The 27,924-nt window shown below is 42.5% G+C and overlaps 1 protein-coding gene across 3 annotated transcripts in view; it reads right to left on the minus strand.

Moving 5' to 3' along the window:
- LOC109926398 (microsomal triglyceride transfer protein large subunit-like) overlaps positions 1-27,722 on the minus strand; it is a 99,906-nt gene extending 72,184 nt beyond the window's left edge. Inside the window, exons 1-7 of one of the 3 annotated variants that reach the window (XM_020526259.2) lie at positions 27,135-27,722; positions 23,101-23,291; positions 21,541-21,684; positions 19,867-19,974; positions 14,300-14,416; positions 5,511-5,650; positions 2,703-2,850 (exon numbers count right to left, since the gene is read on the minus strand). In XM_020526259.2, coding sequence (XP_020381848.1) covers positions 2,703-2,850; positions 5,511-5,650; positions 14,300-14,416; positions 19,867-19,974; positions 21,541-21,684; positions 23,101-23,291; positions 27,135-27,204 — 918 coding nt within the window. In that variant the 5' untranslated portion in view covers positions 27,205-27,722. The remainder of the gene's footprint in view (positions 1-2,702; positions 2,851-5,510; positions 5,651-14,299; positions 14,417-19,866; positions 19,975-21,540; positions 21,685-23,100; positions 23,292-27,134) is intronic. The other 2 variants (XM_048616363.1, XM_048616364.1) reach the window with 2 other exon arrangements.
- Between the last annotated feature and the right edge of the window lie 202 nt (positions 27,723-27,924).

Below are 27,924 nucleotides of genomic sequence, written 5' to 3' on the forward strand. Positions count from 1 at the left end.
GCAACGGACCCCAGAGTTTAAAAACCAGGCGGGAAAACACACCGACGCTTCATCGGAGGCTGCACTGAGGATGTTACCAAGCACGGTAACGAAACGTCTGCGGAACAACAAACCAGCTCGGCGAGCCAACCAACCTCAACACCCACAACCTGAGCTACAGATCTACTCCAAAACCTTAAAAACTCATTTGCCTGGATGGGTGCAGCTCTAACAACACTCAAGAAGTTTGAAACCATCCAGGACAAAGTAACCTATCCACCAGCTTTAATATTCCCTCCCTCCAGCAACGACACCCAGTACCAGCAGTGTCTGCCATCTACAAGATGCACGGCAGAAATTCACCAAGACTCCTTAGACATTTCCTTTCAAGCCCATGACCAATTCCATCAGAAGGACAAAGACAGCAGATAAAGGGAACTCTCCATCAGCTGCAAGTTGCTCTCCAAGCCACCCACCATCATGACTTAGAAATATATTGCTCTTCATTCACTGTCAGTGAGTCAAAATCTTAGAATGCCCCGCTATAACCGCATTTTGTGTGTCCCTACATTAGATAGAGTGCAGCAGTTCAAGACAGTGATGCCCACATCATGTGAATGAATCAATAAAAAAAAACAGTGAGGGAATTTCATCATTCTGAGGAGAGACTCATCAAACTGGTGTGGAACTGTTTCTGTCAAATTTAAGAGCATCTTTTAATATGACAACGAAAACATACAAGAGATCACATTGCACAAACTGGTGTGTCCAGAGACTCACTCTTCATGAACTACAAATGACAAACTCAAACACAAAAGCCCATTTGCAGCAATCTGTTAACTGAGAAATGAGTGCCTATTAAGATTATCAGTGGAAAGGCATTAGTTGGTGAATCAGTAACAGAGGAATTCCAAAGTATTACAAGGAGTAATAGGAACTTGTGGTATCGTGGTAATGTTTGTACCCCTGGGTCAGAAGGTTTACCTGCTCATGTCTTCTCCTCCCTGCTCTGGAGGTGTTTCATAGTGGGTTGATGAAACGAATTATTGCACGAAATTAGAAGCATATAATTTCAGAGAAAGAGTTATTAGAAATCAAATGATTTACCCCAAAGATCAATTTATATTAGTATATTGCATAAGACGTCTGAAAGTAATTTGCAGTTAATTAACTACTGGTTTTGAATTATAGCCACTGTTGAAATATAGAAAACGCAAGAGTAAGGTCCCACAACCAGCAAAAACGACCAGATAATTTGTTTTCATGTCACTCAGGGACCAAGACATCAGGGAGACCTCTCTTGCTCTTCCTTGAATAATACTGTATCTTTTAAGTTCATTTGCAAGGACAGATACTGCTTCAGTTTAACGTTTCGTTCAAAAGCTGAACCTCCAACAGTGCAACACCTCCTTCCAGCTTGGACTCATACTTGACACAAAAAAAAGATGGTTGTGGTTTTGGATCATCTCAGCTCCAGGGCATCTCTGCATGATTTCCTCAGGGTAGTGTTCTAGGCCTTACCGTCTTTGGCTGTTTCATCTCTAAACTTCCCTCCATCATAAGGTCAAAAGTGGGGCTGTTCCCCAATGACTGCACAATGATCAGCACCATTTGTGACTCCTCAGATACTAAAGCAGTCTATGTCCAAATGCAGCAAGACCTGGATAATATACAGGACTGGGCTGAAAAGTGGCAAGTAACATTCGTGCCACACAAATGCCAGGAAATTACCATCTCCAGTGAGGGACAATCTAACTGTTGCCCATTGAAATTCAGTGGTGTGATCACTGAAACCCCATTATTAACAACCTGAGGGTCACCATTGACCAGAAATTGAACTGCACTCACCATATAAATACGGAGACTACAACAGCAGGTCAATACCTTACAGTGAGTAACTCACCTCCCAACCCCATTAAGCCTGTCTACCATCTACAAGGTGCAACTCAGGAGTGTAATGGAACTCTCCATTCCCTCTATCTCTGACACTCAGTAGCAGCAGTGTGCTCTATCTACAAGATGCACTGAAGAAAATTAGACAGCACCTTCCAACTCACAATCTCTACCATCTAGAAGGACAAGGGCAGCAAATAGATGTGAACACCATCACCCGCAAGTTCCCCTCCAAGCCATTTAAAACCCAGAGCTAGAAATATATCACAATTCCTTCAGTGTCATTCGGATAAAATCCTAGAATTCCCTTCCTATAGACATTTTGGGTTTACCTACAGCAGATGGACTGCGGCGTTTCAAGAAGGCAGCTCACCACCACCCTCTCAAGGGCAACTAGGGAAATAAATACTGGCCCAGCCAGCAACATCCATGTCCCAAGAGTGAATTTAAAAAAGTACTTTTCTGAAGTGTCAGTCTAAACATTGTGCTGTACTTGCTGGCATAGGAAATGATATAGTTGGAAATATCAGAGGTGGCATCTCATTATGTAGCGCAGTTTAAATGTTGGTTATTAACACCCACACAAAGTCCCTTGTGATGTCTTAATATGTTGAAGGTGGAACTAAGTACAAATCTTAATAATTTGTTGAATAATCAAGTGGATATTACTTCCGTCCCGCATCACTCAGGGAGACATAGCTAACATGATTCAAAAAAGCCGATTGAATGAAAGGTAAACTGGCTTTTTGAATTGAATTTGAAGGTAAACAAACAGTAAATTATATCCACTCATTACACTTGTGATGGTAGAACACAGTGTGGATACTTACAGCTGTGCACACTTTGCAGGGAACCTTTTCCAGAGTACCAGTCAGAGGTAAGTGTGTATCGATTCCAAGGTTGTGCAATGTTTCCTGAAGACTTTTCCCATAATATTCTTCGGGCCTATGTTCTGAACTCAAGTATTGAAGCTGCTGCCTGTTATGAGAAATAATCATTTCAGTAAACGGAGTCAAAGCTGTTCCATTTGTTTCGTAGGTGGAGAATTAATACACATTTGGAATGGTACAGAAAAAGCATCAAATGAAACAAACACTATCAGAAGTTCTGGTGGTGTAGTGGTTAACGTACTTGACTCTGGGCCAGAAGCTCTGGATTGAGACAAGTGATGCAGATGGGATTACAGCAGAGCCCAAGGTCAGTTGGAAAAGTGAGCTGACAAGAGACGTAACTGTAGAATTGAAACAGGATTGACAAGAGGATATCAAGAAGATTGAAATAGCCAATATTGTGGTGATCCAGCGGAAGAAAAAGAAGTAAAGAACCAGTAATACTTGGAAATGAATCATGGAATCCCTACATTTGGCCCAACGAGTCCGCAATGACCCTCTGAACAGCATCCCACCCAGACCCACCCTTACCCTGTCCCTGTAATCCTGCATTTCCCATGGCTAACCCACCTAGCCTGCACATCCCTGAACATTATGGGCAATTTTAGCACAGGCAATCCACCTAACCTGCACATGTGGGAGGAATCTGGAGCACCCGGAGGAAACCCATGCAGACATGGGAAGAATTTACAAACTCCACACAGACAGTCACCTGAGCGTGGAATTGAACCCAGATCCCTGGTGCTGTAAAGCTGCTGTGTTAACCATTGAGCCACTATGCTGTCCATGAATGTACTGAAGTAAACAAAGTCAGTTGGGCCAATAGAGTTAGAATTAGATTGTACTGTCACTTGTACTCAAGTACAGGGATTCAGTGAAAAGTTTACAAAGTCCCCATTCCTGATGCTATCTTAGGCACAAGACACCTAGATACTAAATATTAGGTTAAAATGTAGAAAACTAAAGAAACAAGTTAAAAGTTCAACATTACAGTTCTTGTCAGTATAAAGTAGGAGATAAGTAATAAGTATGTGTCATTCAGTAATTTTACTGATTTTATTTTAGAACCCAAACCCCCAAGTAAAATGGGAAAAGCAAGAAGGAAGGAGAAGACGATGGCAAAACAGAGAAGGCAACAAGGAAGGAGAGAAAGAAATAAAATTAGCCAGCTTCCCTTCTTAAATGCTAGATTAGTGCCTCCTGCTGGAGCATGTTTGGTCACTCTGATTGAGCACTGTTGCAAAGTGCTGCCCAATGTAGTCCTGCACCTTCAGGAGAAAGGGTGAAAAGCCATAGAGAAGGGAAGACCAATCTGCTCATACTGAGCACACAGCCGCTGTGGCTACAGGTTCTAGTCTCGATGTGCAACTCTCTCATGAATAACCAGAGCAGGTTAAGTATCCGGGTTGTGGATGTCCAAGAAAGATCTCCCTGCTGGAAATTCAGGAGTGTCCGAGAGAAACAGAACCGGCCTTTCATTGCATCCATTTAGTTATAGTTATAGTGATCAGAGGAGGCTGTTCAGCCCGTCCCAAGAAATTTCGGTCATATCCCCACTGGGAATTTCAGGTGTGCGTTTGAAATATGACCACTGCCCCCTTCATAGTTGAAAGAAGGCGCATTTAAAAGCGGCTAAACTAACAGCCTCTTCTAACATTCCAGATTCACGGTTCAACATTAAATAAAGGAAAATTGAAGGACACTTAGTAAATACAAGTGGATTCAAGTCTTTGAATGGACCGCTTTCTTGACTCTTGAGGGCACTTACTTTGGTGGTTACTCAAAGCAGTTTACATGAAGAAAAAGACTCAGTCCTTGTAAGGGTGGGATCAAAAGACAGAGGGAATGCAGCATCATTTCTGTTGCCATGACATTGAGAAGAAGGCTGGTCTTCGATGCTGCTTATTTGGTACAACAATAACTCATATTTGTAGCAACATCTATAGCAATATTTCATGGATGACCTTGTAGAGGCTTTACAAAATCATGAGGGATACATACAAGGTGAATGGCAGGTGTCTTTTCCCTAGGGTGAGGGATTTCAAGACGAGGGGCATATTTTTAAGCATAGAGGAGAAAGATTTAAAAAATGCATAAGGGGCAATTTTTTTTTTTAAACACAGGGCGTGGCTCATGTGTGGAATGAACTTCCAGAGGAAGTGGGGGATTCAGGTAGTTACAATGTTTAAAAGACATCTGGATCAGTATATGTATAATAAATGTTTGGAGGGATATGGTCCAAGTGCAGGCATGGACTGGTTGGGCCGAAGGGTCTGTTTCCGTGCTGTCTGACTCTATAATTCAATATTTTAATTTAAACAACCTAACTTGCAGGCAAACAGAATGTTGATTTCTAAAATCTGGCCCCTTTTAAAGAAAGAACTTACATTCATATAGTGCCATTTATGATGACCAAAAGCCCTTTGGACAATAAAGTGGTTTTAAAGTGGAGTCCCTGTTGGAATATGAGGTTACCTGGGAGTCATTTTGCACACACTAAGGCTCTGAAGACAGTGGTTATGGACCAGATGCTCTTTTTTCCTTCAGTCCCATTTGTTGTGGGATAAACGTTGGCCTGGAAACCAGGAGTACTCCCCGAATCGCTGAGCAATGCCAACTGATTGTTTACACCTTGCCAAGTGTGTAGATGAGTCTTGGCTTGGGAACCGCACACAAATACAGCATTTTTTACCTTATCCTTCCATTCCAGAGCCATGTACAAGAACAAGTTAAAAAAAATTGGCAAACCTTGAGCTGATCTTGGCACCAACCATCGATTGGAGATTGAGGCTGATCACGTGATCCTCCTCACTGACAGCTGTTTTGATAACGCCGTTCTCCACAGAATAAAGGCCTTTACAGGTGGGCTGCCACTGAACTCCCAGAACCTTGAATTAAAAGCCAACATTTTTATCAAACATCTGCTTTAAACTACAAGTAAATTGAAGGACTTCTGACCTTCTGAAATGCATAGCACATTGGATGACCTGATAGCCTTATGAATAAAGGCCATTGGATAGGGGGGGAAAGGTGACTGTGGTCAACTAAGAACGTAACAAGCAAAAGAAAAATGAACAGTCCATTTGGCCCCTCGAGACTGTTATTTAATAAGGGAGCTGATCTGATCCAGGTTTCAACTCCACATTCCTGCCTGTCCCCCGTGACCCTGAACTCTCAACACCACCATGAAAATATTCAGTGATTTAGCTTCCATAGTTCCCTACAGTCATGAATCACAAAGATAAATAACCCTCTGAGTGACAAAATTCTTCTTCATCTCCGTTTTCAATAGGACACCCCCGTTTTGAAACTATGTCCCCGGCTCAGTTTTTGATTACGTCATGAGCAAAAACAAGTTTTTTTTATTCACTCATGGCGCATGGACATTGCTGGCTGGGTCAGCATTTATTGCCCATCCCTAGTTGACCTTGAGAAGGTGGTAGTGAGCTGCCTTCTTGAACCACTGCAATCCATGCGCAGTAGCTAGGCCTACAATGCCATTAGGGAAGGAATTCCAGGATTTTTACCCAGCAGCAGTCAGGGAATGGCGGTATATTTCCATGCCAGGATTGCGAGTGATTTGGAGGGAACCTGCAGATGGTGGTATTCCCATGTATCTGCCGCCCTTGTCCTTCTAGATGGAAGTGGTCGTGGGTTTGGAAGGCGCTGTCTGAGGATCTTTGGTGAATTTCTGCAGTGCATCTTGTAGATAGTACACACTGCTGCTTCTGAGCGTCGGTGGTGGAGGGAGTGGATTCTTGTGGATTTGGTGCCAATCAAGCGGGCTGCTTTGTTCCAGAGGAAACAGCCTAGTGGTATTAATCGTTGACTATTAATCACAATGAATTAAAAACAAACCTGCAATTATGAATCAACTGATGACCATACAACCATTGTCAATTGTCAGAAAAACCCATCTAGTTCACTAATGTCCTTTAGGGGAGGATATCTGCCATCCTCATCTGGTCTGGCCTACAGCAACGTGGTTGACTCTCAACTGCCCTCTGAATGGCCTAGAGAGACAATCTGTTGAATCAATCTCCTCAGCATTTGCCCTGTTAAGTCCCCTCAGAATCCTCTATGTTTCATAACATTACCCCTCATTCTCCTAAGCTCCAATGAATATGGGCATAATTTGCTCAATTTATCTCTCTGGAATATAACATTTACTTCAGTGATGTTGACCATGAGAATGTTTACCAATTGTAACTAAAAACCCATCTGGCTCACTAATATCCTTTGCGGAAGGAAATCTGTCGTCCTTACCTGGTCTGGCCTACATGTGGCTCCAGACCCACAGCAATGTGATTGATTCTTAACTGCCCTCTGAAATGGCCCAAATAAGCCACTCAGTTCCATCCCACGAAAATACACAGGAAGAAAAAAATCTTCTTTAAAAGAGCAACTGTTTTATCCCAGGAATCAAATGAATAAACCTTTACTGCTTCTCATGCATGTATAACCCTCGTTAAATAAGCAAAACAAAACTGTACACAGTACTCTAAAGATGGTCTCACCAATGTTCTGTACAACTTTGGTAAAATTTCCCTACATTTATACTTCCTACTTCTTCTATCAATGGCCAAAATTCCATTTGCTTTTCCTAATTATATTGGAAGTCCATTATAATGGAGGGCATTAGGGTCCAAAGTGTGAGGCAATGTTATAGTTGAGTGAGGTTATTAAGAAAATGCCTATTTCTTCTCATTTTTAACAAGCAAAATTAAGATGTAAATAAAGATTTAACTCATTCAGGAACTATGGGACCCTACAGCTGAATTTGAAATATATTGAACGGTGATCAAGATGGACTTCTATATTTGCTGTACAGAACAAGAGCTCACAGTTTAATGGATACAGGTAGGCCATTCACCCAGGGAGTGGGGAGCCTGTGGAATTCTGAGTCACAGAAAGTGGTTGAGGCCAAAACATTGAATGTTTTCAACAAGGAGTTAGATATAACTTTTAGGGATAAAGGAATCATGGGGAATAGGGGACTGAGTTGGATGATTAGCTGTGATCCTGCTGATTTGCAGAACAGGCTCAAAAGGCTAAATGCCCCTGTTTTCTAGGTGTCTATATTCCTTGTGTGAACACAAAGAGAGTGGGCTCGATTCCTGTTCAGTTTGAGCTAGTTTTGGAGCCTGCTTTCCTAACCCACCCCCCTGAAAGTGGAAGACAATGGTGAATCATCACAGATAAAGAACTGCCAAGGAAGTAGCTCAGGCTGGAGGATCAGTAGACAAAGAGTCAAGCATCAGAGTTTGCAGAAGGGTACACACGACCAAAAGCTGTGAGTTTCACTCATTAGAGAATGTCTTTGACCTCCAGGAACTGGGTCCAGAGGAAGTGTAGATCAATATCGTGTCTGCGGTCTGAACACTGTTCATTATGGATATGTTTCTATGGTGCAGTGTGGACTCTGGGACAGTAACCATGACAATCTCAGTCTGAAGGGTGACTCGGCAAATGACTGGTCCAGGAACTGGAATAAAGCTAACTGGTATGGTAGATGTGGTACACTATTTAGATAGCAGCTTTCAAGCCCTGAGGTCATCCTAAAGTGCACTACAGCTGATGAAATTTGATTTGTAATATAGCCAATGATATAATGTAGGAAATGGGCCCTGCATAGACTGGAGGTGTTTTGTCAGTGTGGCCTGGGCTGAAAGGGTTGGTGGTCTGAACTTTTCATTTCTCTATTTTCTTATTTATTCCTACAATCTGTAATGCAGGATTTTTTATTTCTTTATTTTATTCCCCTAAGAACTTGAACTTGTGCCATAAGTGGCGACTTGTAAACTTTTTCACTGTACCCATTTGAACACCTGATAATGAAGCTAATTCAATATATTAAAAAAATGCAGCTTCCTTCAGTTCAAGATCACTGATGTTACTATCTTGTAGTAAACTTGCATGCATACGAGCAAGAAAATAAACCTTTCAGAGGTTTACTGTACTTCCATCAGGTCTCCTTGGCTCTTCCAACATTAAGCTATGCTTCACAAGTTTAAATGTTCCTCTGAAGCCACATGTAAGTTGTACAACAGCTGTTGCCTATAAGTGTGCAATGCAGCAGACATCTTTCCTGCTGCAATAAATACATGAATCCCCTTGAATTTCTTTGCCATATCACATGACACTACTGAAAGAAATCAGGGGAGTTCGCCCATGCCCCGTTCAATGTTTACTCTTTAACCAACACCACAAAGTATCATCATGCTACGTACTTAATGGCTGCTGTGTTGGTGTACATCACAAAAATGATGACAATTCCCCAGCAAGTCTAATGCTTTGGGCCACCCCAAGGTTGTGAATGATGGTACAGAAATGTAAATCTCTTGCTGTCTTGAGCCATTTCACTAGTGAGGCAGTGAACATCAAAGGATGGTAATAATCATAGAATCATCATGGCTTAGAATGAGGCCATTCTGTCCAGTGGGTCTGCACCAGCTCTCTGAGTGAGCAAAAGTATGTAGGGTCACTCACCTGCCTTCTCCCAGTAGCCTGCACATTCTTCCATTTCAGATAACCATCTCATTCCCTCTTGAAAACCTCAATTAAAGCGGCTTCCATCACACTCTCAGATGGTGCATTCCAGACCCCTAACCATGTGTTATACAAAAAAGTTTCTTCCCCTGTATCCATTGCTTCCTTGGCCAATGATCTTAAATCTGTGCCTTTTTCTTGATCCTTGCAATTATAGGAGAACAGATTCTCTCTCCCTCTCCCTCTAATCTGCATAGACCCCTCATGATTTTGAATACGTCTATCAAATCTCCTCACAATCCAGGGAGAACATGCCATGCCCTCCATGGCCCTAGCTCATTCCAAAGCACTTTAGAGACAATGAAGCACTTTTAAAAATGTCCCAGCATAGGAAGGTGAAGGTGTTAATGATGACAACAATGTGCAAATACACATGGAGCTACATATATTAAACAAATATTTGTGAGGACGTGGGCATTTCCATGGTAAGGCTGCCCATCCTAAGTGCCATTTGTAGGAATCCTTGGACACACTGTTCTTCCTTCGTGTTCCACCCTGGGCCTGCCAGATGAATATTCACTACCTTATTTCATGATGCTGCTCCTAAATAATTCTTTCATAATCTTAAGAGATTTTTACCTTTTGGGCTTGTACCCATTTCCTAATTTCTGCACATCCAGCACGGGATGTTGGACAAGCTGGATTGGATTGCTGAGTTGGAGTTCAGTGTTATCACTGCACGTCTGGAAGATGGTTTCACAATGGGATCAGCATATAAATGTGAAACAGGAGGAGTTGGGGCTGACAAGAATGGATCCTCACGTGGTCACCAGAGTTAACACAGCAGTAATGGGAGGGGAAGCCGTCGAAGGTGATCCATAGAGTCTGTAAAGAGGCCATTCGGCTCACTGAGTCTGCACCAACACTCCAAAGTGCATCCTACCCACCCCCAACCTAACCCTCGTAACCTCACATTTACCCTGGCTAACCCACCGAACCTGCACGTTCCCTGGACACTATGGACAATTTCCCACGGCCAACCCGCCCTAACCTGTACATCTTTGGACTGTGGGAGGAAACCCACACAGACACAGGAAGAATGTACAAACTCCACAAAGACAGTCGCCCGAGGGTGGAATCGAACCCGGGTCCCTGGCGCTGTGAGGAAGCAGTGCTAAGCAATGAACCACCGTGCCGCACGCCCCCGCCCAACCTATCCAATTGACCTTTCTCAGGGTGACCATCACAAGTCAATTGGTTGTGTGGGGAGGGAGGGGTCAGCAGTCATCTCAATGCAACTCAAACATGCCCTCCCCATTACTCACACTTCCTGTGGACGTCCCTAAACAACTACCAGCAGGAACCTGCACCACCCACCAAAACACCCAACAATTCAGTCTCCACTTCTCAAAACCCCTACTATTAAATAGCTAATTCTGAGAGGGGTCATACCGGATTTGAAACTGTGCTTCACCTCACATGCTGCCAGACCTGCTGAGTTTCTCCAGTACAATTGGTTTTCGTTTCCGAATGTCCAGAATTGGCAACATTTTACTTTTAAATAATTTCACCGTCCGGCTGGGGATCTGAAACTTTTGCTGGGTCAAAATAAAATTGACAGAAGGAAGCAGGTAATATCGTCGTGATCTCAGCATCACAAGATGCATTGATTAGAAATAAAACTTGAAGAATAATTTGCAAGACGCCCATTTTAATTTTCTACCACAGAAACATAATGGTCACCATTAAATGTTATGGTGCACGCAAAGGAACCGGAGAGCTGGCAAGGAGGGAAAAATAATCAGTAACACTTGGACATGAAGGTACTGGAGCACTGTTCTGGTGGTATGCAAGACAATTTGGATCAATGTGTGTCATTTTCCTTTTGGGATGTGGAGAAGAATGTAGACAAAGAAATATTTCTATGTCACGTTACTCCACCCGCTGTTCACTTGGAGAACTGCAGTTACCCTTCTGCCAAAGGGGAGACAAATGGCAGTCACCATGTGCCCAGGTTAATACTTGAAGATTTCAGCACTAATGCCCAGTATGCCAACAGCATGCGTTCAATGTCCACACTGGCTGAGGTCACCACGAAGGTCCCACTTTCTTGATCTCGCCTGATGTGTGGTGACCATCAGGTTAAACCACCCCTCATTGCTTCTCTCTAATAAGAGAGCGGCCCTATGGTCTGGTAAGATGATGGCAACTTTGGTGTTAATGTCAATGGACTAGTAACCCAGACATCTCAACCTGCACGTTGGAGAAATTTAAATCCAGTTCATTATTTTTGTGTAAAACTCTAGATTTAAAAACTAATCTCATTAATGGTAACCATGAAATCATCAGTTTTTTGGTCATTTGGTTCACTAATGCCCTTCAGTGAAGGAAATCAGCCATCCTTACCCAGTCTGGCCTACATGCGACTCCAGACCCAGAGCAATGTGGTTCACTCTTAACTGCCCTCAGAAATATCCGAACAAAACACTCAGTTCTAATCGAAACATTCCAGATTTGGAAAACACTTGCTGACCTATACTCAGATATTGTTTCCCGTGATTGAGAAATCTAGACCGCAGTCTCAGGACATGGGGAACGTTATTTAGGACTGAGATGAGGAGAAATATCTTCACTCAGAGGGTTGTGAATCTTTGGAATTCTCTGCCCCAGGAAGTTATGGATGTTCCATCGTTGAATAAATTTAAGGTTGGGACTGTCTGACTTTTAGACTCTTAGGGAATCAAGTGAAATAGGGAAGAGGAGGGAGAGTGGATTTGAGACATGAAAATTAACTGGGGTCATACTGAAGTTCAATGTGTCATGTAGCTCATTCCTGCTCTCAGACCACATCTGGAATATTGTGTGCAGTTTTGGTCTCCTTTTCTGAGGAAGGATGCTCTTGCTCTCGAGGGAGTGCAGTGAAGGTTTACCAGGCTGATTTCAGGGATGGCGGGTCTAACGTATGAGGAGAGATTGACTAGGTTAGAATTGTTTTCACTGGAATTCAGACGAATGAGGGGGGTGGATCTCATAGAGACTTATAAAATTCTAACAGGACTGGACAGGGTAGATGCAGGGAGGATGTTCCCGATGGTGGGTGTGTCCAGAACCAGGGGTCACAGTCTGAGGATTTGTGGTAGAGGATTTAGAACGGAGATGAGGAGACAATTCTTCACCCAAAGAGTGGTGAGCCTCTGGAATTCATTACCACAGGAAGTAGCTGATGCCAAAACTTGAATGTGTTCAAGAGGTGACTAGATATAGCACTTGGGGCGAATGGGATCAAAGGTTATGGGGAGAAACAGGATTAGGCTATAGAGTTGGACATGATCATGATTAATGGCGGAGCAGGCTCGAAGGGCCGAATGGCCTCCTCCTGCTCCTATCTTCTTTGTTTCTATGTTTATTTTAATGTTCCTATTTTGGGAAGTGCTCTTACATATTCAAACTGTAGTTTGTATTTACACCAATGATAGTAACATTCAATACCCCATTGTACACTCCAGATCCTCTGCAAAACTGCTGAGTGAGTGAAGTGGGGGAGGAGGCTTGGAAAGAGGTGTTGCTCATGAATGAGTGAGTGAGCAGAGTTGGGAAGAGGGGTCACTGAGTGGGTGAGTCAATGAGTGTGTGTGAGTGAATGAATGAGTGAACGCATGAGTGAGTGAAACAGAAACCTGGAAAGAGGGTTTGTTGCGTGACTGAGTCAACGAGTGAGCGATTGAGTGAGGCTATGTGAGTGAGCGATTGAGTGAGGCTATGTGAGTGAGTGATTGAGTGAGGCTATGTGAGTGAGTGATTGAGTGGGGGAGGAGGGTTCAGAAAAGGGAAAGCTGAGTGAGTCTATGAGTGAGAGTGAATGAGTGAGCAGAGTTAGGAAGAGGAGTTACTGAGTGAGTGAATGCATGAGTGGGTAGGGTTAGGAAGAGGCATTGGTGAGTGAGTGAGTGAATCAACAAGTGAGTGTGAGTGAGTGAGTGAGGAAGGGAGGAGGATTCGGAAGACAGAATGCTAAGTGAGTGAGTCAGTGAGTGTGTGAGAATGAAGGAGTGAGTAAGGGATGGGAGTTGGGTGAGGGGTTGCTGAGTATTCCTTTAGAAAGGGGCAGGGGGTTTATTAATATATCTATTAGTTAGCAAATGTTTTCACAACATGCTCAATTTGTAATTGGCTTCTCTATTGTATTGATTTAAAAAAAAATTTTCAAACGCACCAAGAATACTGAATGGCCTGGACAGAGTGGATGTTGGGAAGATGCTTCTATTGGTAGGAGAGACGAGGACCCGAGGGTACAGCCTTAGAGTAAAGGGAAGACCTTTTAGAATGGAGATAAGGAGAAACTTCTTCAGCCAGACAGTGGTGAATCTATGGAATTCACTGCCACAGAAGGCTGTGGAGGCCAGGTCATTGAGTACATTTAAGACTGCGATAGATAGGTTCTTGATTATTAAGGGGATCAATGGTTCGGGGAGAAAGCGGGCGAATGGGGTTGAGGAACAAATCAGCCATGATTGAATGGCAGAGCAGACCCGATGGGCCGAATGGCCCAATTTCTGCTCTTATGTCTTATGGTCTTATAAGAGTACAGCAAAGGCAGGAAAATTAATGCCCACTGTTTACATCCAATGGTCACACAACACGGCACGGCACCAAACCCCTGTTAGTGTACTTTTTGGTTGTAACATTTCCAGAATATGTGGTTAATTGAGGGGTAGTTAAAAATAAAGAACAGTGCCTGTAGGTGTTAAAGGAAGTTGGTAAATCTGTAAGATTAATAAATATGGCGGACTCTCATTCCAGATCCCTTTTGTTGGACACAAATCCAAGTCAAGAAAATACCTATTGTCCTGACATGTCTTCTACTGTCAAACAATCTTCCAACCAGGTCAATCTTTGCCTTCAGTCCCCTGAGCATTAATTTTAGCTCAAACTAATCTTTGTGTTTCAGGAAACTGCAGCAGAGACTGAGACTGACTCACACTGGTTGGTAGAAGACTTGTGTTGCTTTATTTAGCGATACTACAGCCAATCGGTGAAATGGAACATACCTGATTGGACAGTCCCAATCCAGATTCTGGCCTCTCACAGCTACGAAGGTCTTTGATCTTTGTCACCTGGTTACTGGCAGTTTCATAGGTGACTCTGCAGTTGCCAGATACATCAATCTAAAAAAGACATGTGGGATTGATAAACATACGAGAACTAGGTGTCATTGTTTAAAAATAAAGGTTTGCCCGTTTAGAAATAAAGGGTTGCCCATTTAAAGCAGAGATGAGGAAACATCTTTTCTCTCAGAAGGTCGTGAATTTTTGGAATTCCCTTCCTCAAAAGGCAGTGGATGCATAACCTTTAAATATTTTTAACGCAGTGGTAGAGATTGTTGATTACTAAGAGGATGAAAGATAATTGGCGTTATGAAGCAATATAGAATTGAGGTTAAAATCAGGTCAGCCAAGATCTTATGAATGGTGGAGCAGGCTCAAGGGGCAGAAATGACCTTGTCTTGTTTGCATCTTGATTGTTGGTCAGCCCTTCATGAGCTAAAAGCAAAATACCAGAAACCTGAAATTGGGAACAGAAAACGGCGAAATATTCAGCAGCTCAGGTCAGCATCTCTGGAGAGAGGCAGAGTTAACAGTTTGGATTGATGACCTTTCATCACATATTAGGGAGAAAGACAGAGCTTCTCCACTACGGCTTTCCCAGTTTGTAAATGAGGCCTTCAGGTCTACAGCAAGGCCTGAGGAAGCAGAGAAGATTACAAAGAAATTTGATGGAGCTTTTACAAATCATGAACAGTTTTACCATGGAGGGAAATGGTTTCCAGGGGGAGAAAGGGTTGATCACTAAAGGACTCAGATTGAAGATGAATGGACGAGAGTGGCATGATGAGTTATTGTCGTCTTAGAATGCACCATCTGATAGGATGGTGGATACAGAGCCTATCGTCATGATCAAAAAGCAGTCGGATAAATCCTTGAAGTGAAAAGAGACTCCAGGGCTGAGGGGAAGGAGCAGGGAAATGGGACTAAGTGGGCAGCTCTATTAGCCCAACAAGCTCCTTCTGCGCTGTACCATTTGATGTTTTGAACAGCATTGTGTATGACGTGAAAGCTCAAGTTATACAGCGAGTGGATGCTGTACTGTATTAGAAGATGCAGTGTACCCCATGAAGGCTGGTTCTTAAGTGTACGTTGTTTGTGGTCCTCCTTTCATCAACATTTTGATTTGATTTGATTTGATGAACTATTGTCACATGTACCTAGGTACAGTGAAAAGTTTTGTTTTGCATGCAGTACAGGTAGATCACACCATACAAAGACCATAAGGTGATTGAACAGAGTGAGGAATACAATGTTACGGCTACAAAGAAGGTGCACAAGGAGCAGGATTGACATTAGATTTGAAATTTGAGAGGTCCATTCAGAAGTCTAATAACAGCAGGGAAGGAGTTATTCTTGAACATTTTGGTACGTGTGTTTAAGCTTTTGTATCTTCTGCCCAATCGAAGAGGTTGGAAGAGATTATAATCGGGGTGGGAGGGGCCTTTGATGATGTTGGCAGCCTTTTCACATCAGCGAGATGGAGTCAATGGATGGAAGGTTGGCTTGCGTGATGGACCGTGTTGTGTTCACAACTCTCTGAAGAAAGAAAGAGATAGAAAGTTGATAATCATTGCGAAATTTATATAGTATGTAGTAGTTCCCATCTTGTAAAGCGATGGTTTGTGCCCTGGTGGTGATTTCTGCTCTGGACATTATCCAGGAGTCCTATTCTGATACATGGGGCCTGTGACACAGGGGGTACATCAGGGTCCACAGGCTCCTAGGAAGGGAAGGGATTGTCCCTCTGATAAATGTGATCAATCCTTGCAGAAATCATTGGTTTAGCAATGAATGCATGCCAATGGTACAAGCAAGTACTTCTGAGTTGGTGATCTGTTGAGAATTTCCACAACAATGTACCTGATATTTTAAAAACAACAGGCCTGGATGCATGCAAAAGTTCAGTGGGCGCTGGAAATCCAAAATAAAAGTAGGAAATGCTGGTGAAAGCCAGCAAACCCTACAGCATCTGTGAAGACAGAAACTAAGTCAACGTTTCAAGTCCAATATGGTTCCTCTTCAGAGATGAGAAAATGATGGTTTTTATCTTGCCGATAAAGGAGCAAATGGAACGAAAGAGGAGGGTGCCCACAGCAAATAAATGAATGACTGATTTATTTATTGTCACATCTGTCTTGAAGATACAGTCAAAAGTGTTTTGTTGCCATTTTGAGGTTGAAAAGAAATTATTTAAATAAGAGTTCATCAGCTGTTCAAATTGGGGTATTAAACACAGCTTCAGGGTTTCTGTAAGGTGGGCCTCAAGGTGTCCCACTCCGGGAACAGCAACGACTCTGATACCCCAGAAGACGCTGTTGTCGCCTCATCAACACTGCCAAGAATCCAGGCTCCGGGCATACTACCACCAGGTGACCCTGCTCTGGGCATCACTGCCGCCAGAAGTCCAGGCTCTGGACCTACCGTCATCAGGAGTCCCCAATCCCAGCACCACTGCCGCCAGAAGTCCAGGCTCTGGGCCTACCGTCATCAAGAGTCCCCAGTCCCAGTACCACTGCTGCCGGAAGTCCAGGCTCTGGGCCTACCACTGTTCACGCCACTGATGCTGCAGCCACCATCCTGCTGACACCGTTCCGGCCTCGAAGAAGAAGAAGGAAGGAAGGAAGAATAAAAGAAAAACAGATGAAAAATACAGATGAAAAGAATGATGCCACCAGCCTGGAGTGGACAGGCTCTGATGAGCTCGAACACTATCAACCATGCTGGCACCATCTTGAAATAGCAAAAGACAAAGGGGGCCCTTAGGGAAGCAAAGGGGAGATAGAGAAGAGAAACAAATGTTAATGATCAGTATGAAAAGGAGAGAATGGGTCTGCTGTGCTGAAGGCAAAGCCAACAAGACAAGTACAAGACAGGAGGTGGCAGGGGATGTTTTGAGGGTTTGCGTAATCAAAATGGACAAAGAGAAACAGCTCCATGCTCTGAAATTGTCAAACTCAATGTTGAGTCCTGAAGGCCACAAAATGCCCAAGCTGAAAATGAGGTGGTGTTCAACCAGCTTCAATAGAACACCATAGCAGGCCTCCTGTATGGTGAATTAGTCAGTGGGTCACAGCATCCTGGGCATTTCAACAAATACCACGAGCAATACATGATGGTGGCGGTGGACACTGTCCCTGATGAAGGACGAGTGACAATGGTAATCTCTGGAGGCTGTTTGCTTGGAAAGGTACTGGAAGGAGATGGAAATGTTAGCGTGCCAGCACAATGGTTTATTAAAATGGCAAGCAACTGGAAGGTTACAGTCATTCTTACAGACAGAGTAGAGGTGTTCAGGAAGGCAATCATCCAGCCTGCATTTGTTCTTGCCAAAGTAAAGGAGACGTAGATATATGCAGGTACAGTAGCCACAGCAGTAATTATCTAACACCTTGAAGCTAACAGAAAATGATCGCAAATAAATTAAAACAATACCTTTAATGTCAACAGCAATGTATTTGTCAAGTTGGTTTCCTTGCGTGTTAGTCCTGATGAGTGCAACAGGAATAGGTTTGATTTCACATCTCTTATGTAGAAATGTTTCAATTTATCTATATTTTTGCTTCAAGTGCAGGAACAGCTCACAATTCACACTGCATCAAGTAGGTAAAATAAACCACAAGGAGGACCCTAAATGAATTGGAGAACAGGCAAACAGGAACACGAAGATCCTTGCTCAGAACTCCTACTCCTACAATACCACGCTGATTCATGTTGAGAACAGGAACACTGACTCACTGACCATCAAATTCTGTTTAATAAAGAAGCAAATACGCCTACACTGTGATCCATAGAATCATAGAATCCCTACATTGTGGAAGCAGACTATTTGGCCCATCGAATCCACACTGACTCACGGAAGAGCACCCCACCCAGACCCACCCTCTACCTTATCCACATAACTCTGCATTTCCCATGGCTAACCTACACATTCCTGGACACTATGGGCAATTTAGCATGGCCAATCCTCCTAACCTGCACCTCTTTGGACTGTGGGAGGAAACTGGAGCACCCGGAGGCAACCCACGCAGACACGGGGAGAATGTACAAACTCCACACAGACAGTTGCCCAAGGGTGGAATCAAACCCGGGTCCCTGGGTACTGTGAGGCAGCAGTGAGGCACCACTGAGCCACCGTGCTGCCCAATGACAGAACTGAAGAGAACAGCATGGGAATGGAACCTCTCCCAAACCAAATCTGCAGCTTTGGCGCAGGTAAAACTGCTGGTATCTTAGTGCCCAATGAAACCCCAACAATGGGCATGTGCAAAACTCTATGCAAAATTTCAGGCCATTCAGCCCCTCAGTCCCTTCTGTATCTTAATGCAGCAAACTTTTTATTAACCAGCAAGGCTAGGACCAGAATGATGAAATATTCTAGACAAACAAGGGGTACATATAATCGATGTAAAAACACACACACTGACTAATAGCAATGTAGTGCAGCGAGTATACACATCACCATTATACTTTGCTTACAGCATAAATCATTTAAATAATAATGCAACTTTGCCTTAAATAAAACTTACCAGCAGAGAGCCTTCTCACTCACACCCTCAACTGACCACTTGGACATTGTGAGATTTGAGGAGAAATTAACTTAGAATTGAATCAACTGTTGATATTTTGTGTGGCCATTCGATTGAACAATAAGGATATTTACATTGAGGTAAATAAATTTTTATAAACCATAATAATTGCACAGATTAACACCGCAAACTTCGCGGTATTTGAGCTACATGATTTTTGCTGGTTCATGAGGTGCCAGTAAAAGTTTCCTTTTTTACTAAGCATTTGCACAGACAGTAGCATGTGCCAGCACACACAGCACTGCAAAACAGCTGAGCAGCATGTGTTACCGACAATGGCAATGCAAGGTTGCATGTGTGTGTTTGCGTGTGCGCATATACGAGTATGCACTCATGCACAAACATATGCATGTGTGTTTACGTGGACACGTATGTGGGTCTGCTTTACAAATACATGGGACAGAAACAAAGAATGCAGAGAAATGAAAGTGCGAGTTTTGTTTCTGTAACGGATGCGACGATAGAATCATAGAATCGCTACAGTGTGGAAGCAGGCCATTCAGCTCATCGCGTCCACATCGCCCCGCCCCTAAAGAGCACCCACCCAGACCCACTCCCTGCCCCTATCCCCATAACCCTGCATTTCCCATGGCTAACCTACACAACCCTGGACACTATGGGCAATTTAGCATGGCCAATCCACCTAACCTGCACATCTTTGTACTGTGGGTGGAAACTGGTGTACTCTGAGTAATCCTATGCAGACACAGGGAGAATGTGCAAACTCCACACAGAGAGTCGCCTGAAGGTGGAATCAAACCCGGGACCCTGGCGCTGTGAGGCAGCAGTGCTAACCACTGAGCCACTGTGCCACCCCTACTATAGCAGCTATGATGCACACAGCCAGGTCTTTTTAGAAACAGACATTAGAAGAGAAAGCAAGGGTGGAAACCAAAATTTGTTCAACTGAAATAAGTAGGTTACCTCAGTGATGGTACCAGAATTCAGCTGGAGCTGGAAAAGACTGACCAGGCCTCGCTTTAGGTTTAAAATGAATCCTGTTTCATCAACAGAGCCATACAGAGCCTCCATCTGAAAGGAATATGAAACAGATTATCACTGCAAGACTTGAAATTTCCAAAATGCATTCATCCAGCATCACGCCAAATAAACAATGACAAACACAGTTCCGGAAAGCTCACAAATTAACACACTGGTAACCATCAAAAATCATCACAGTTTAAAAAAAGTTGGGGTTAACCTGTCAATAGTGTAGAACAATAAGAATGAAAATGTTAAATGGTATTGATATGGTCGACAAGAGTTTAGACATCTGTCAGTACAGCAGGTTTTATGCTGATAACTGGGGATTAATTAGTTAATTTGAGGAAATATAAACAGGGGAACATTTAGGGCTCTTGTGGCGAAGTGGTATTGCCACTACCTCTGAGGCAGGAAGCCCAGGTTCAAATCAAAACTGCTCCAGAGTGTTTGATCTCTGCACAGGTTGACTAGAAAAAAAAAATCTAAAGGAGGACCAGTTGATTGTGAGGGGGTGACATGAGCTGTGTGACTGAGAAGTCAATAAACCCCATCCACAAGGATGCTGGTCTGAGTTCCATTTCTCTAACAGCCTTAACTTCAACTTGACAACAACAATTAATCACATGCTACTGAGACTCTAAGAAAATAAGAATGGAAGAACTTTACTTGGGAGCTTTAGCTCATATTCTGTGTAATGGAATGTAACTAAAGAGTTTATTGGAATTCCCGAGAGTCAGGCAATTGTCACTTTTAGATAAGGTAGAGATGGAGATGCAGCAGACTCAAAGGAGGGACAGTCTAGCTAAGTACAGATTTATCAATCTCCTGGTAGGCAGAAACAGTGAGTTTAGAAAAATGCAGGCTTGAGTCCATGAGATCTGTGCAGTCCATGGACACAGAAATCACATCACTGGGCAATAGATATTAAATTTCTCTTATAAAAATCATCTTAGATCTCATAAACAGAGAAATGGTTAAAAAAAAAACACAAGTCGGAGGATGTCATTTGGCTCTTGAACTTATTCCCCATTCAGCAACCTTCCTGCACTATCCCTATATCCCTTACTGGTTAGAAACCTAAACCTGATTGACCATCTCTGCCACAGAAAATTCGAAAGATGTGCAGCCCTTAGAATGAAGGGATTGCTCTTTATCTCAGTGCTGAATGGCCAAACCGTTACTCTGAGACAGATTCTGAGTTCCAGACTCTCTGGCCAGAGGCAACCATTCTCCCACAATCAATCAGGTCAAGCCCCTAAAGAATTCTGTATGGCTCAGTCAGATTATTTTTTGTTCTTCGAAGCTCTAGGATCAGAGGCAGATCTATTAACCCATCAATTGTTATTAAGCTAAGAACTAATTAATAGGGTGATGCTTACTTGGAACAACAGTGAAAAAGCATGATTGTTTAAAAAAAGGGAAAGAAAATCAGGCTGAAGGACAAAATATCTTCTGAATTTACCATTCTCCATTTCCTGTCATTGCCCAAGTTAAATTTCATACCAAATCCGCCTTTTATTTGAAGCTGGCTAAGTGAGAAAATGCTTGTCACATCACCAGATGCAATCCGTTACCCTAATTTGGAAAATGGAACTAAATGAGAAAAGTAATTACCTTTCCATTTTTCCAGTGAAACATTACAGGCGTTTTCAATCCTTTTGTCACAGTAGGCCCCAGCAAAGACTCAGTGGGAATATCTTTAAAGGTGTTTTGACTGCCCATTCGTTCTGACACATTTAACAATTGTACTTCTTCAATCTGTTGAGCAAGGCAGAGGCAGCCACAATGGAAAATGATGATTGAAATCAAAGTGTCATAGCATTTAGCACCTGTTGATTTGTTACGAGTGCTGCAGATGCAAGACTTCTTACTCTGTCTAAAATTACAGCTCATTACTTCCTAAGCAAACACTAATTGCATAGAAGCTCCGCGTTACAAAGCTTAGAAGGAAGCCACTTAGCCACCAGTACCTTAGCTGGTTCTTTGTGAAATCAAACCAATTAGTTACAATCTCCTGCTCTTTTTCCTTTTTAAAGTTATTACTGAATCTGCCTCCAATACTTTCATTTTAATTGAGGATAACTTGTTGCATCTTTTACCCCCTCTTATCCCTTCCAGTTATTTGGCCAGCTACATTAAATATCCACATGTTGTGCTTAACCGTTCTTTCACCGAAAACTGTTTCTCCACATTTACACATTCGGAATACTGCATTCAGTTCTGGCCTTCCTACTCGAGGAAAAATGTTGTGAAACTTGAAAGGGTTCAGAAAAGATTTACATGAATGTTGCCGGGATCGGATGGTCTGAGTTATTGGGAAAGGCTGTATAGGCTGGAGTGGTGGAGGCTGAGGGGTGACCTTATAGAGGTTTATCAAATCACGAGGGGCATGGATAGGGTGAATAGCCAAGGTCTTTCCCCCTGGTTGGGGGAGTCCAAAACTAGATGGCATAAGTCTAAGGTGAGAGGGGAAAAGATTTAAAAGGGACCTAAGCAGTGACTTTTTCATGCAGACAGTGGTGCATGTATGGAATGAAAACTGCCAGAGGAAGTGGTGGAGGGGGTACAATTACAACATTTAAAAGGCACCTGGATAGGTATATGAATAGGAAGGGTTTAGAGGGATATGGGCCAAATGCTGGCAAATGGGACTAGATTAATTTAGGATAATGTGGTCAGCATGGACGAATGGGACTGAAGGGTCTGTTTCCTTGCTGTACAGCTCTGTGACTCTATCGCAGGTTTGAACCTTTCCCTTAATCTTCTCCCTGCTCAAAGGAGAAGCATCCCAGTTTCCCAGTCTATCTGATTAAGTGGATGATTCCAACTAGAAGACTATTGAAGCGTCTAGCAATCATTGTAAAGCACATTCAATTGAAATTAAATCTGTAATGTACTAACATTTCTGCACTGTTAGTAGCACTTGAACATTCATCAAATAAAACATTAAATCATTTATGCAACTGGGAATTCCAAAATTTGAAGTTTGGAATCTGAAAACACAGCTGTGAATGTTGGAGCAATGAAAATCTCAGAAATTAAGAAAGCCTGAATTGGGATAATGTGGAGTTCTTAAAAGTTTGTTGTGCCAGAGGGTTTTACAGAGGTTGGGAGGCCATGGAAGAATTTAAGGCAGATTCCAGGCATTAAAATGGAGAAAGATAATGTACGTACTTGCAACTGAACAAGCTGCTCATGTTGGTTGCTGCTGTTTTCCCAAACCACATGAAGCCCAACGACAGCTTCAATCCTGAATCCCGATCCTGGCAATGTTGCTGGACTGGATAATGTCTCCAATAACAAATCCACATTGTACTTATATGTAAACAATGCACCAGATTTGTATGCAAGACCAACAGCTTGTGCTAAGGGGGGAACAAGTACAAAGTGGTTGTATTTTGTCTAAACAAACATTTGTTGCAAAAATTACTTCACTTACTTACATGAGTTCATGGCATCGATTCTAACCAAGAGTGTTATTTGTTTTAAACATGTTTTAAGTTCTCTATTTTGCTCACATCTATTCAGTATTTGAATAAGATAAAAACTCTTTCTCTGTGTTGGTCTAAAGTCCCAGGTTATGTTCTACTGAGTCAAAAGTCACACAACACCAGGTTATAGTCCATCAGATTTTTTTTGCAAATCATAAGTTTTTGGAGCACTGCCCCTTCGTCTGTTGGACTACAATCTGGTGTCATGTGACTTTTGACTTTGTCCACCCCAGTCCAACACTGGCATCTCCACATCATGTTCTATTGATACATATGATGTCAATAAAATCATTAATAATTCTTTGGACATTCACATCAGCCTCACAGCAAGGTGGCAGGAACTTGACATCTCCATATATAGTCAGTTTCGGGGTTCTGTGGTGCAGTAGTAGTGTCCCTACCTCTGAGCCAGGAGGGTCATGTCGCACCTGCTCCAGAGATATGTAATAACATCTCTGGACAAGCCGATTAAAATAATTTTAACCAACCTGGTCCAGAGGGGCAGTTACATTAGAGGCAGCTTATATAGTTGAGAAGGACGGAATATGAGAGTTTTTTTTTAATTCTGTCATGGGATGTAGATGTCTCTGGCTGTATCAGCATTTATTGCCCATTTCTAATTGTCCAGAAGGCAGTTAAGAGTCACCCACATTGCTGCGGGTCTGGAGTCACTGGCCAGATTAGGTAAGGACAGCTGTTTCCTTGCCTAAAGGACATTAGTGAACCAGATAGATTTTTCCTCACAATTGACAATGGTTTCATGGTCAATGTTAGACTCCTAATTTCAGATTTTTTTTCTGCCAAATTGAATTTGAGTTTGACCATCTGCCATGGCAGGAGTCGAACCCAGGTCCCCAGAACACGAAAGGGGTTTCTGGTTAATAGCTGAACAATAGTACCATTGGGCCATCGCAACACACTCCTGCAAATTGCTGAGAGACTTGAGAGATAGTTTTGGGACTGGGAGTGGCCATCATTGGAGATGGTCTGGCTATGATTTGATCGTTAGAAGCAGAGCCAAACAAGAGCAGTCACACCAAGTTACACAGTGAAGAATGGGTGGGGAAGAAGATGGAGTCAAAGGCTGAAAAACAATGAAAAGTTCATTGTTACCATGGTTGCAGCCAGAAGAATATCCCTTGTGAGCTTGGCAAGAAGAACTTTGCAGCTGTGGAAGGGGATGGAAAGCTAAAAGATGAGACGCAAACGGGTGGTCCCGAGGAAGATGAGCACTGATTTGGGAGACAGCAATGTTTTTCAAGTTATTTGGAGGGGAAACGGAGGCTAGAGATGAGGGCGATAGTGCATCTGATCCAAAAGAGGGATTAATGGATGGGGAAAGGTGGTGACGAGAGTTTGGAAAGAGTTGAAAATCATTCATTTGCTCCATGAGTGTTGGACATTTCATGGCTGCAAGATAGAGGGGTGATGAACGGAGTCTGAAGGGGATCCATGGATTGGGATGGTCAGGTATGCAGTTGGAGTTAAGCTTGTCATTGATTAAGGTCACAGGAGTAGACAGATCATGCGAATTGGCGAGGTTGAATGGATGGCTGGGAAATTAGATTGCAGAGTTTACCAGGAAGGAGATGTTACAGGATGAGAACCAATACTAGCGTAGAATGATGGACAATGTCCCAACTGAATGAAACCAAGCGCAATTTTTCTACTGAATTATTAAAGACACTCACAGTTACTTGACAGTGGAGATGGAAGAGTAAAAGTTAATTTGAAATTAAACAATTCAATCTAATCATCTTCTACACTTCCTCCTTATCTCTACATAAGTTGCTGACAATCCCTGCAGCCTTTAGCAGTGGAAGGGTTATGTCCTTAACCAAGTGAACATTGTGCTCTGTTTTATAAGACACAGGGTAATGTACTCAATGTCTTCAGTTAGCCTCATCCATTTACTTAATCATGCACTGTTACTCTATTTCATCCCTGACTGTAGTTTCAGGCATTATTCATTCTAAATCCACTAATAACAATAATCCTAACAATAAATCCGTGTCATGACGTCCTATTTAACCTGTCAGACTCAGCTTGCTGAGGAATATTTTAAGTACAAATTGCAGGAAGAAAAAGGAACACTTTACATTTGATTGTATACTTTTTTTCTACTTTGCACTAAGTTCAAGGAAGAAAAATTCCTGAAAGATCAGATCTGATTGTGTTCATGTTTGTATTCCGAATTCCACATTCCCTCTGATTCCCCTACCTATCCAACTCTGCCTTAAAAATATTCAATGACCCCACCTTCCTCACCTCTGAGACACAGAGTTTCAAAGTCATTCAACTCCCTGGAGAGAAAACAGAATTCCTCATCTCTGCCTTAAAAGAAAGGGTGGTCATTAATTTTAAAACAGTATTGCCGAGTTCTGGGCTCACCTACAAAAGGAAACGTCCTTTCCACATCTTGACTTTATTATCCAATATTAACTCCCTATTCTCAACCTTTAGAGGATCAACACTCACTTTACCTATTCTTTTCCTTTTTAGGATCCCACAGAAACACTTATGACCTGTTTTTACATTTCTAGCTAGCTTCCTCTCATGTTCTAAGTTACTTGGCCTGATTAACCTTTTAGCAATTTCTGTTGTTCACTATATTCTGACCAGCTACCTGACCTGCCACTCACTTTTGTGCAAGTATATGGTTTTCCTTAAGTTTTATGCTTTCCTTAACGTGTTTAGTTAATCACAGATGATGGGTCATAGAGTCATACAGCAAGCAAACAGACCCTTTGGTCCAATTCGTCCAAGCCAACCAAGTTTCCCAAACTAAACTAGACCCATTTGCTTGCATTTGGCCCATATCCTCCCTTTAGGACTTCTTTGTAGTATAATGTATTTATTCTGAGTATTCTGAAATATCCCCTTAAATGTCTGCCACAGCTTCTCTACTGATCCATTTCCTAGCCTCATATCCTGGCTCATTTCAGCTAGCTCAGCTTTCATATCCACATGGTTGCCCTTGTTTAAGTTTAAAAGTTTAAGTTTTTGACCCATTCTGCTCCTTTTCAAACCAGATACTATGATCACTGTTGCCTAAAGGTGCCTTGGCTCTAAGGTCATTAATTAATCCTGTCACATTACATAGTAACAAAGTTAGTGTAAACTGCTCTCTGGTGACATGCTTCTCTGAGAAATTGCATTCTATGAAATCCTCACCAGGACTACTTTTGCTAACATGTTTTTTCCAGTTTGCTTAGATGAGAAAAATAAAGACTTAGTTTTAAACTTTTTCACAACCTGAAAACTTCTAGGCGTTCTTTACAACCAGTTAAGAATTACAGAATGCAGCCATTGGTATAATCAGGCACATGTATCAAAATATTGCAAGCATATGCAAATGCACATACACAAATATTTCACATATTGAGATATGGAATTATAGATTTTGGGGTTTACAAAGTAACTGTGGTTAATCAAACTGCCAAAATGATTTTGCCACTTGCTAGTATTTTCTTCAATGCATCTGAAGGACTAATGCTGGACTGTTGGGAATTTAAGAATTATCAGTTCCCTGTCCCTGCCCTCAATCTTCCCCACAGTTACACACACTGTGGTTCTGGAGATCAGGTTGTTTCCAGGGGTATTAATGGAGGGGGGGCAAAGTTACAGTTCAGGTATTGGAAAGACATCAATAAAACTTTAAAGGCTGTTAGTTTGAACTCTGGCGCTCACTTGTACTCAGTGAGGACACAGTCTCACCTTCAACAGATCGTTGTGTGAAGATCGCGAACAGCAGTATCCACTTCTTCCAGGCTTCCGGAGTCCCCATGCTCTGGCTGCACAAGAGATTCACTTTGACACAAGGGCTGAACGCGGCACAAGGCTAAGCTACAGGGAGGAGTAAAGCTAGAACAGGCAGGGCAGCAAAGGGCTAGAATGTGGAGTCTGTGGAAATGGCAGAGGATTAAAGAGAGACTTGCGAAACTTGCCTAAAGTTGCAAAACTTGATGTTTTGTAATTGAAGGAGAGAAGGCCCCGGGAGGTCAGTGACTCTGTAAAAGGGCGGCAGCCTGTGGGTGTGAGTGTCTGTCTATGTGTCTGTTACCTTTTGTGTGTTAGTTACTTTATCTGCAGTTACATAGCATACATATCTGTGAGTGTTTGGAAATCTGTCTGCTTTTCTGGGAGTTTATTGTATGACAATACGTATAATTGTCTTTGGCTCACATTCTATTTGGGTGTCTGTGACCCTAATCTCTGCTGGTTCCTTCACTGAAAAAAGACTGAAAACAGCCCTACAGGCTGGTGCAACACTTTCAAACTCCCCGGGAAACAATCTCATGCAGTTTAGTCTGATACAGTGCTTGGTTTGGAAAGAGAACTGTGACAGCTAAGGAGGGGAAACACGACAAATTTGGTAACAGAAAAATAAATAAATTGAGATGGATCAGTATGAGATAGAGACTGGGGAAGAAGACACTGAATACATTATACAGCCTTTTTTTTAAGAGAACAGATTGCAAAAAAAGGGATCAAAACTTATTTTAAA

Source organism: Rhincodon typus, chromosome 34 (assembly GCF_021869965.1).
Source record: "Rhincodon typus isolate 14 chromosome 34, sRhiTyp1.1, whole genome shotgun sequence".
NCBI lineage: Eukaryota > Metazoa > Chordata > Chondrichthyes > Orectolobiformes > Rhincodontidae > Rhincodon > Rhincodon typus.